Raw genomic sequence first — 11,210 nt, forward strand, 5'->3', positions numbered from 1 at the left:
AGAGATGTCAAGTCCCGCAGGGCCCTGGTCTCTTGTGGCAGGGCGTTCCATCAGGCTGGTCAAGGCCAGTCTAACCTCCTTGAGGCCCTGAATTTCAGTAGGGGCAAATGTAACATCCTACACTTAGGCGGGAAGAACCAGCTGCACAAATATAAATGGTGAGGGATTTATGTTGCCTACCAGCAGAAATACCCCTGGCAGTAGCATCCTCTTACCTGTAATTTGGGTGGGCGGAGTCTGCAGAACTGGGCGGAGCCAGGAGAGGGCTGCTCAGTGGACCTTGAATTTATCCTAGAGTGGTTCTTCAAAGTTTGCTGTGCATCTTACCAGCACAAAACCAAACTCTTTCCCTTCGCCTTTATTCAATTCAAGATGGTATTCGCTTCCAAATTTCTAAAACTAAGCTTTACACTGAGGACACAGTCCTGAGTGGTAACATAATTCCAAGTAGGTTTTTCATGGAAAATACTTTCAGCAGCCAAAATCTTAAAGAAGTATATAGCACCATCAATAGGATCATGACATCAACCCACAATAAGCTGATAGCCTTGCACTTGTTTGAAAATGTATAAATCAAACCTTTAATCAGCACTACAATACAGAGTGTTGTTTTCAAACCAATTTAGACATAACATCACACAGAAAATAAACCATTCATCAGTTAGTTCTAGAACAAAAGTCTTGCCAGCAATGGGTCTTCAGGTCGATATCCCAAGGCTGCTGCATTCTTTCTGGAAAAAATGTGTTAAATTGTCTATTACTACAGGATGGGGGAAACTGATAAAATATTACAGAGAAACCTCATGCTTGGACAAACCCGTAGCTCCTCTTCTATTTTTGTTTTTGTTTTGCAAGGAACTGTAACATCATTGCTCTGAATGCAGTTCTCCAATGATGACTGCAAACTAAGCAGCAATCAATTGTTTTATTTGTACACAGCCTTTCTGAAGTTAAAACCATGCTCAAGGCGGCTTACAATATATAAGAAATTACGTTAAGTACAAACATAACAAACATAACAGAAATAGCCATAAACAATAAATAAAACATCAAAAAGCACACAACCAAATTAAACCATTTCTAGATAAGTAGTTTTCAATTGTCCAGTTGCAGGGACCCTTATTAACAATCTATTGTAGAAAACCTTCTGCGCATCTACTTAAGAATTTCCATCTTTTACAATGGATTCTGGAGCATGCATCCATTTACAGTTTGCGCAAGGTGCTAGTCAGTCCTGTTTATTTCAGTCATTCATTCATTTATAATAAATTTTATATGCTGCTTTTTTGGACACACGAAAGGAGAGGAGAAAGGAAGCAAGAAGAAATTCCGACAAAAGAAGAATGTCAGACAAAATTAATGGATTATGCAGAATTGGACAAAATGACAGGAAGGATTTGAAACCTGCGGGACCAGAGATTGGAAGAAGTATATGAATTACTTGAAGAGCAACTGTAATCAACAAATTACACTAGTAGTTTTGTAAGGAGAAATAGACAAAGTGGTGCGAAGTAGAAAAAGATAGAGATATTGGTTATGAGATTGAAATGTAATAGGGAAAATTAAGAAATACATACTAAGAGATTAGACAGGAAAATTTTCAGTCAGGGCAGATGGAAGTCAAAAAAATTGAATAAAATGTAAAAGTATTTTTAAGTACTGTTGAAAATGATATGTTAAAAAACTAATAAAAAATTATATATATATATATATATATATATATATATATATATATATATATATATATATATATATATATTTGCTTTCGTTTGCTTGATATATATATATATATATATATATATATATATATAAACGAGAAGGGAGAGGAGGCTGAGGGGACACTCCACAAGGGAGGGTGTTTGAAAAAGGGTGAGAGGCTGCCAGTTCTGCAGGCAAGGGGTGACAAAACTGGACTCTTGAGCCCCACAGGGGTGCCACAGAAATAATGTAGTTGGTTAAAGGAGCCATGGACTCAAAAAGGCTGAAAACCTCTGACTTAACATTCAAGTTACAAGAAAGGAGATTCCAACTAAACACCAGGAAGAACCTTCGGACCGTGAGACAGTGTGGAAGGTGGTGGAAGCTGCAGGGCTTCCACATTGCCAGTCTGGGTTTCTTGCACGCTCTTTAAATGAATGGCAGAACACGAGGGACAATGGCATCTTCATAGCAGAGCACGAGACAGGTCCTAGCCATAGCTGTCAACCGTCCCTTATTTGGCAGGAAAGTACCTTATCCCAGTGCCGTGTCCCGCTGCTGTCCCTTATTGATGATGTCCCTTAAATTTCCCGGGTTTCAAAGGAAGCAGCTCCTCTCCCTCCCTGCCGACCAGGGAGGAGGGAGGCTCCAACTGTGTTGCTTGGCTGCATTGCTCACCCAATAAGGAGTCTAAGAATGACTGGGGGGTGGAGCTTGCATGCTTCGTGCTGATCAAATCGGCTGCGTTGCCTGGGGACTCTCCTTTGCTCAGCGCTTCCCAGCAGAGAGGTGACAGTGGTTTTCCTTGCTGCATCCCCTTTGCCGGGTTGCTGCGCTGTGGGAACCACCGCTTGAGGCTTCGTTTGGCTGCTGGTTGACTAAAATCCCTTATTTTGGCTGCTAAGCCCTTATTTTCGAGGCTGCTGGTCCCTTATTTTCAAATCTATAAGTTGACAGCTATGGTCCTAGCAATAAGCAAGATACCACTGCAATCACTATCATCCTGCCTGACCCACGTCGGTGTGAGAATTGCACCTTACGGGGCCTGGAATGCTGTTGTAATAGTTTATCTTACCGATTTGTAGCAGGCTTGATATAACCTTCCCTGTTCTTTTTTTAATCTTCTGAAATAGACCAGTCCAATAAATCGAGAGAGAGAGAGAGAGAGAGAGAGAGAAGGAGGTGGTTTTATGCAGCATACCTTGCCAATGACAGCAGTTACAAGCAGTATCTTTGTTCCGTTGAGTCACACAGTGGGGAACTCCTCAAAGAGATGGACCTTCTTTCAAGGACATCATCAATTTCGGAATCAGTGGCTCCCTGCAAAATAGTTGCCCCGTTAAACCTGGGTTGTTCATCGTCATCAGCGCTGCTAAATGTGCCTGGCTGAAAACAAATATATCAGCTGTTCTAGGAGAATTAAAAGAAGCTTATCGCTGCACGTTTGGGAACAACTGATGTATGACACTGTCCTCTAGCTCTGTCGGTCAAAGTACCTTTCTATTAAGGTTCATTAGAAGAATGTATCATCTTGGAGAGACAACAGCAAGTAATGTCACTTTGGGTTAACTCACATGGATCTGTGTCTCCATCATGGGAGCTTTGAAATTAGTGAGTGAAAGCAGTTTCTGATTTAAACAAGGCATAACATTGAGATCCTGGAGGGGGAGATGAATGGCCACAAAAAATTATGAGCAGGAAAAAAGGCTTTTCGGTAGAGTTAAATCAGGGGTGGGGAATTCCCCACCCACAAGCTGGATGTGGACCACAACTTGATTTCATCAGGCCCTTGCGGGTCCCCTTCCAGCCATCAGATGTTTGGCAGAGAGGACCTGTGAAGATATAGGGCTCTGATGTTCCACAGAGTGCACAACTGCAGCTTCTTCCTCTGCAAGATGACCAAAGCAGGGGGGGAATGCTCAGCAGAGAGGCACATTTATGTTCCCTGCAATGTGCAAAAAGTGCCTATGAGTTTTGCAATTGTGTGCATGCAATTTTCAGGATACACTTGCATTTTGAAGTTTGAGGCATTGTATATCTGCAAAGAAAAAAATTGCACTGAACTTATTTGCATTCTTCTGCTGTGATTATTTTGCACAGTTGGGAAAAACGAAGGCTCTTTGAGGGGCTTTCTGCTTGTTTAAAACCATAGAATTGTAGAGCTGGAAGAGACCACAAGGGTCATGTTGTCCAACCCCTGGCAATGCAGGAAACTTTTGCCCAATGTAGGGCCCGCAACCCTGAGATTAAGTGTCTCATGTCTACCAAGTGAGCTTGTTTGTTTTAATAATTATTGATAACCCACAAGCTATGTGAATCACCCAACTGACTGATCTTGGCAATATCCATGGCTTCCCGAATAGGCAAAAGTGTCACGACCTCTTTAGCTACTGTAGGCTTTAGCTGCTGAGGTTATAGAGGACTGGCGTATCTTGAGCCAGGCTTTGGGTCTTGCATTAGTCAGCTTGGAAAAGGAACACAGAAGTTTAAAGCCCAAAGCAGATGTTACTCCAGATGTGCAGCTGCTGAAAACAGCATGCACATATCGACTTCCCCACCTGCCCACGCAACGTCTGTTGTCATTTACTTAATGTCCCTTCAACATTCAAATGCGGGCAAGAGTTTTCCACATGGAACTGTTGCCACTGCGCACTCTCAAGATGGTCCCACACTCGTAATCCACATGAACAATCCTCATCCATCTGGTTGGGTCATCTAAACACCACAAAACCCACATAGGAGCCATTCATAGAAAAACGGCTGCCACGTAACTATGGGAACATCTAAAAGGACACAGGATCTAGGCAAAGCGATGAGTCTTTGTCTCCCAGTATTAGCAACCAATGAAATCGAGGGGGTGGGGAGGGGTGGGATGTCATGTCGCAGAGCTAAGTTGCAGCACATAGGAAGACAGAAGGGAACTAGGCATGCTGCTGCCATTTTTGATGGCGCCCATTGAACAGAGTGCCATCTAGATTGCCCAGAGCAACTTTGGCTAAAACTTTAAACTGCAACTCCGCTCAGTTAACGAGTGTTGACTAGAGTTGCCATATTCCCAAAAGCGAAAATCCAGACAAAGCCGTTGACCTTTGTTGACATCTCCCCAAAAAATCCGCCCCGATGCCATTTTGACAGTCCGATTCCCAGACGTATAGCAGCCCCAGTGTTGACTGAAATGTTTTGATTTAATAGAGATAAATAAGTTGACAGAAGTGTTACACGAATGACAAGTCCCATCATCCCTGACCTTTGGCCCTGCCTGCTGGAAGCTGGAGACCAATCCATATGGAAGACCACAGTATATCTACTCCTGTTTTATATGTAAAGCCATATTAGGCAATATAGGACTTCACTCTTGCAACTGGAGTGAGAGGAATCAATAACAGTTCTGCTTAAAGCACATCATACTTACAAAGGATAGTCTTTGTATGGCCTCATCTGAAGTTAGAAGGTTTTTCACTCTCTCGTTAATCTCTTCCCAGCTTGAATTCGGGCTGGAATATATCCTGGAAAAAATGTCAGGGGACTCAAGTCACTTGATACTAAGCGTTTGTGATTTCTCTCCATATAGTCCTATCACGTAACGCAAGTAATGTCAAGTAGCGACCAGTTCCTAGTTCCACTCCCCACCATCACAGAAGCCCTCTGAACCTCTTTTAGGGCTGTGAAATTAGGCAGCCAGAGAATTGTTTCAACCTCTGACCTCTATGTTCTGCAAGTTAGGACCAAGAGACACCCGTAGAATGACTCTCCTTGCTACTACGAACAACAAATGGAACGGCTCCGCAGAGGAGGCCAACTTTTGCCAAAGTGCTGACTATGAACCCAAAGTATCTCTTTGACAAAGCAATGGCAAAGGAATCCAAATATATGGAATTCTCTCAGATCTTCTTGGCTATTTTTATACCACAAGGTCAGGATTGTTTATGGGGCCTGCCTGGAACATAGCTCCTATTCTTCTTAATCTCTCCTGATCAGCATCATTGCATTGCGTTCTCCAGTCAGCATGAAAAAGAAGCAGAGAACTGTCACTTAAACCTGTCACGAGGAAGAAACTCTGGATGTTCATAATTCTCCAGAGATCCCCCATCAAGCCCGAATAAAGTGTTGTGTGAAAGGCACTTTAGCACCTTCTGCATTCAATCGCCACCACTCCTATTTACTATTATTCAAATAAATTATTCCACCTGCCTAACAAAAGTCTCTAGGATGGCTTGCAATTTTTAAAAATTTGCAGTGAAAAGAACAGAATTCCACAACCACCAAAAAGCAAACACGCCACTATACAAATTTGCAAAGCCAGCAAATTAAATTTAAAAAAACAAATACTGCCAAAGGCCTTAGGAAATGCAAAAATTGTCTTCTTATCAACACAACGTCAGCAAGGTGGATGCCTGCCAAATTAAAGTGAGATGGATGCTCTGCAATCCAGGTGGCATCACCAAAAATTTGGTATTCAGAGATCTACCACTTCAGATGCCAGTCTCTATGGCTAGCGACCATTGATGACTGTATCCTCCATGAACTAAGGCCTTGGCCTCACTGAGGGGCCTGGAGACCACACTCCCAGGTTTCCATGGGCCCCATCCAAGCAGCCCATGCTGTGGTTGAAATTTCCTGTTGCCAACTCCTCCATGTCACCCAGCAGACAGGCTGGGGTGGAGATACCGGCCAACGATGGGGCAGCCCAAAGGTCAGAACGTTGACCTATGCTGCACCAAACCCCAATAACTTGTAATCAAAGCTGTGGCTGTTTTTAACTCAAGCCTGTCCCTGATGGCCATTGGTCCCATACACTTATCTCTCTAGATTTGTATGGTGGCATTATAAATTTGACAGCCCCGTAGGGTTGGCAGCTGATCCTGGGAAATAGGATGGCAAATAAGAACCGCAACATCGGCCACCGCGACTGACTTCCAGGAATTTTTGAGGCAGGGGTGCCTAGGCATGCTGGCCGCCTGTCACTTAAGTATCTAGGAATGGTCACCTGTGTTGAGGAGACGCCCACCGCGCACATGGGCTTGGTGATCGGTAGCGCTTTGAGGAGTCAGATGAAGGTTTGTGGCAAAGAGAAAGAGAGTAATCAAAATCAATAGGCTCCCTTGTTTCAAGTGATGATGAACCAGGATCCAAGCTGTATTGCATATCCAGCTCTCTGGTTACCTGTGGAGAAAGGAAGAGTTTTATTTATTATTATTTCACAACATTCATATACCACTTGATTGTAAAGATAAAGACAGACAGCCAAATGACAAAGGAATAATTCAGAGGACCCCTCCTCCAGCTGTGTGTTAGTGGGCAGAGGCAAAAAGGGTTTAAGGGATGTAGGGTTTCAGTTTGGATGATGTAAGCAAGGAAAATCGTTTGGAGAACCATGTGGGCTAGCTGGAACAGGCAGAGAGCTTGGCTGATTTCTCTGTTCTGAGACTCAAGCCTCTTCTGCTTATTGGAGAAGCAAGAGACCCTCTTGGGATGAAAATGCTCTGAACTTTCTCCATCTAGACCCAGGTTGTATTTACGTGTAAATAAACCGTATATCATAAAGGTGCCATAGTCTCCACTGTCCAAAAGGAAACACAGACCCTGGGAAGCACGCTTGGTACCCCTGGAATCTTGCACTGCCTGGAGACAGGAGTGGTGTGTAACAAAAGGTAAAGGACCCCTGGACAGTTTGGTCCAGTCAAAGGCGACTATGGCGTGAGGTGCTCATCTCGCTTTCAGGCCAAGGGAGCTGGCATTTCTCCACAGGCAGCTTTCCGGGTCATGTGGCCAGCATGACTAAATTGCTATTGCCACACGGAGGACCATGATGAATGCCAGAGCGCATGGAAATGCTGTTTACCTTTCCGCTGCAGAGGTACCTATGTATCTACTCACGCTGGTATGCTTTTGAACTGCTAGGTTGGCAGGAGCTGGTAAAGAGCAACAGCAGCTTGTTCTGTTGCAGGGATTCGAACTGCCAACCTTCCAAATGGCAAGCCCAAGAGGCTCAGTGGTTTAGACCACAGCGCCACCCGCATCCCTCCCACTTGATTGTAATAAAAACATAAAGCAGTTTTCCAGGAGTTGGGATGTCTATAAAGGGAGAGAACTCCAAGGACCCCCTAGCGGACGCATTTCCAGTTGACAAGGGTAAATATCATTTCCTGTACTTCAGTTATACAGTTCTACCACTTCCAGAACAAGCGCTTGTGTCACAAAGTCAATTCAATCTCCTTTCTCAGCATAGAAAAGAGTGTGTTGTACACATGGATCTGAACGCAACGCAGGTAACAAAACATAGGAGGAGGTAGGTTGGATTAACATCACAAAGTCCAAGTCTACCACACCAATACTCTGTGTCCATCCCCCAACCCCCCACCATCAGAAACCAGTCTTTGCATATGAGGAAGGGGAGGCACACATGAAAGATGACCTCTGTAACAAACCAGACCAAGGCTGTTTAAGGCTTGAAGAATAAACCTGGCACTCTGAATTGTGCTCTGAAGAGAAACTGGGAGCTACTGCAGATCCCTCTGCGCACACATTTAGTGCTTCTCTTGGTGCGCTCATGCTAGTAGGCTGCCACATTTTGAACAATGTGAAAACTTCCAAACTGTCTTCCAAAGGGAGGCCCATGGAATGTGACCATAGTTCAGACCAGAAGTTGCCAAGACGTGTGTCCAAATAGCCAGGTTTTCAAACTTGCTGATCAAGGGACAGTGGTAAAATGCACTCTTGGGCCATAGCTGCCAACTTAAGATGCCAGGACTGATACTGGGTCTAGAAGCATCATCAAACCATGAGGTTGGATCATTCAGGGTGGGTGGAGTCCTATCTTAGCTCAATCGGATCTCCCTGTTAGGATTCTTGCTCCGTGTTGGCAGTCATGAGATTGTTGTCTATCACATGACAGTGTATGTTTTCATTCCACAGAGTGGGAAGTGACGGAGACAGGATGTTTTGTACTACTGTGTTCCAGAATGTAGGACTATTGTCCTTTGCTTCTTTCTCTTTGCTGTCTGATGAGAAAGAGGCAGGAGCTAAGTCAGAATGCTCTGAGTGTAAAGGGACCCCTGACCGTTAGGTCCAGTCGCGGACAACTCTGGAGTTGCAGCGCTCATCTTGCTTTACTGGCTAAGGGAGCCGGCGCACAGCTTCCGGGTCATGTGGCCAGCATGACTAAGCCGCTTCTGGCGAACCAGAACAGCGCACAGAAACGCCATTTACCTTCCTGCCGGAGTGGTACCTATTTATCTACTTGCACTTGACGTGCTTTCGAACTGCTAGGTAGGCAGGAGCAGGGACCGAGCAACGGGAGCTCACCCTGTCGCGGGGATTTGAACCGCCAACCTTCTGATCAGCAAGTCCTAGGCTCTGTGGTTTAACCCACAGCGCCACCCACGTCCCTTGAACTGTACATAGTTTGCACTAAATAAAACCTGTAAAAGACAGGTCGGAGTTCTGGCTGTTTACTCGCGAGCAACCACCTACAGACCTGACAATTCTTCACAGGGAATGACAGTTCAGAAGTATGATTGCTGGCTTATATCCGAACCAGCTTTACACACCTTTTAGTGCAGAGTAAAGCGTGCCTTGTGGAAAGTTACATGAACTGTGTGCCCTTGCCAGACACCGATAAATAGCCTTTTACCCTCAAGTATTTGTCATTTCCTAACCTCAAGCACTACCATGGCAAGCATCTGATCTTATTAAAGTCATACACCCAATAACCTAACCAGCAAATAATGCTACAGACTCCACTTCTTAAAGTACCTTTGCTGCCGGGCAAGCAGACTTCCAGCTATCGTACGATAACGCTGCAAGAAATAAAAAAATTAAAAAATCAATTCTGAAGAATTAAAACAATGACTATAGTTGCATGTATCACATATGGAAAGAGGGCTGAGGAAAGATGCAATGATGGTTTCATGTGGATTGGTTGATTGGTTTGTCAACACAATTTCTAATATAGAACAGAAACAAGCAAGCAAAATAGATTCGCTGCTTTGCCTCCAACTGTTTCACTGCCATCCATCCATATACGTAGCTCCCCCAGCTAGTTCGCTCACAGGAACTGTCAATTCCCAAGCACATCAACAGCAGTAATCTTTGCAGGTGTGTTTATCAGGTGCAAATTACACAAATGTAAGAAACGGGTGGTGATATCTGGAAGGAGCAGCCTTTGCCCTAAAAGTTCCTTCTTCTAATCACAGGATGTTTGAAACAAGCTGTGGTTATGCTGGAGAAAGGGAAAGGACTCTGCACACTCTCAAAGGTACTGCCTTCGTCCCCCAACCTCACAAACATATAAAAAGCACAAAGAACTAACAGGGCCCACTAAATCTGGAACTGTCTCTGAATACAGCTGAATACATTGGGTTGTTCTTGTTTTTATTTTGATTCTGTGTGTTTTATATCGTGGTTTTATCCTGTGAACCGCCCTGAGACCTGCGGGTATAGGGCAGTGTAAAAATATAATACAGTCGTACCTTGGTTTTCAAACAGCTTAGTTCTCGAACGTTTTGGCTCCCAAATGCCGCAAACCCAGAAGTGACTGTTCCAGTTTGCAAACTGTTTTTGGAAGCCAAATGTCTGACGGGGCTTCCGATTGGCTGCAGGAGCTTCCTGCAGCCAATCAGAAGCCGCACCTTGGTTTCCGAACGTTTTGGAAGTCAAACGGACTTCCAGAATGGATTCCATTCGACATCCAAGGTATGACTGTAATAATAATAATAATAATAATAATAATAATAATAATAATAATACAAAATGTATTAGTATCTTATGTACTAAACTACTCAGCAGTGTTGTGCTGGAGAATTCCTTTACCCCAGCGGCAAATGAAAGGGTGAAAACTGCAACTTATAACATGATCTGAAATCCATTACTTGAGAGGGAAATTTCATGAATTCCCATGGAACTGAAATAATCATTTAGGATTTGAATGCAAAACATATTGGGATGCTATCCCAAAGAGTAGTCCACTTTCCTGAGAAATCAATGAAGCAATGTGAATAAAACATCAATTCAACGGAGTAATGGTGACAAAATACAACCCACAGCGTATTAGAACCCTATGACATGCATGGTGGTCTTGTTATCAGCACAGTTCACATTTTTAATTAAGATTAAGGAATTGTTAAGTACCTCGTTTCAACTGGAGTTTGTGGGAATTCCTTGACGAGCTCGTATTTTGACTTGGAATCCAATATGGCTCAGAAAACGTTTTAGAAGAATCTACCTAAAAAAAATTTTAAAAACCAAAGAAATAATAACAAGACAATATTCTTAAAACAAGAGAAAAAACAAACAAAAAAAATCCTTCCAGTAGCACCTTAAAGACCAACTAAGTTAGTTCTTGGTATGAGCTTTCGTGTGCATGCACACTTCTTCAGATACACAGAAGTGTGTATCTGAAGAAGTGTGCATGCACACGAAAGCTCATACCAAGAACTAACTTAGTTGGTCTTTAAGGTGCTACTGGAAGGAATTTTTTTTGTTTTGACTATGGCAGACCAACATGGCTACCT

The 11,210-nt window shown here is 43.5% G+C and overlaps 1 protein-coding gene across 7 annotated transcripts in view; it reads right to left on the bottom strand.

Moving 5' to 3' along the window:
- Positions 1–553: 553 nt before the first annotated feature.
- SPATA6L (spermatogenesis associated 6 like) overlaps positions 554–11,210 on the bottom strand; it is a 23,580-nt gene continuing 12,923 nt past the window's right edge. For 5 of the 7 annotated variants that reach the window (XM_081894460.1, XM_081894459.1, XM_081894454.1 and 2 more), the window contains 6 exons: positions 10,828–10,921; positions 9,454–9,497; positions 6,686–6,861; positions 5,111–5,204; positions 2,900–3,018; positions 554–731 (listed from right to left, as the gene is read on the bottom strand). In XM_081894460.1, the coding sequence (XP_081750586.1) occupies positions 2,917–3,018; positions 5,111–5,204; positions 6,686–6,861; positions 9,454–9,497; positions 10,828–10,921 (510 nt within the window). In that variant the 3' untranslated portion in view covers positions 554–731; positions 2,900–2,916. The remainder of the gene's footprint in view (positions 732–2,899; positions 3,019–5,110; positions 5,205–6,685; positions 6,862–9,453; positions 9,498–10,827; positions 10,922–11,210) is intronic. The other 2 variants (XM_081894455.1, XM_081894456.1) reach the window with 2 other exon arrangements.

The sequence above is a fragment of the Podarcis melisellensis genome (genome assembly GCF_964234715.1).
Source record: "Podarcis melisellensis genome assembly, chromosome: 17".
Taxonomy (NCBI): Eukaryota; Metazoa; Chordata; class Lepidosauria; order Squamata; family Lacertidae; genus Podarcis; species Podarcis melisellensis.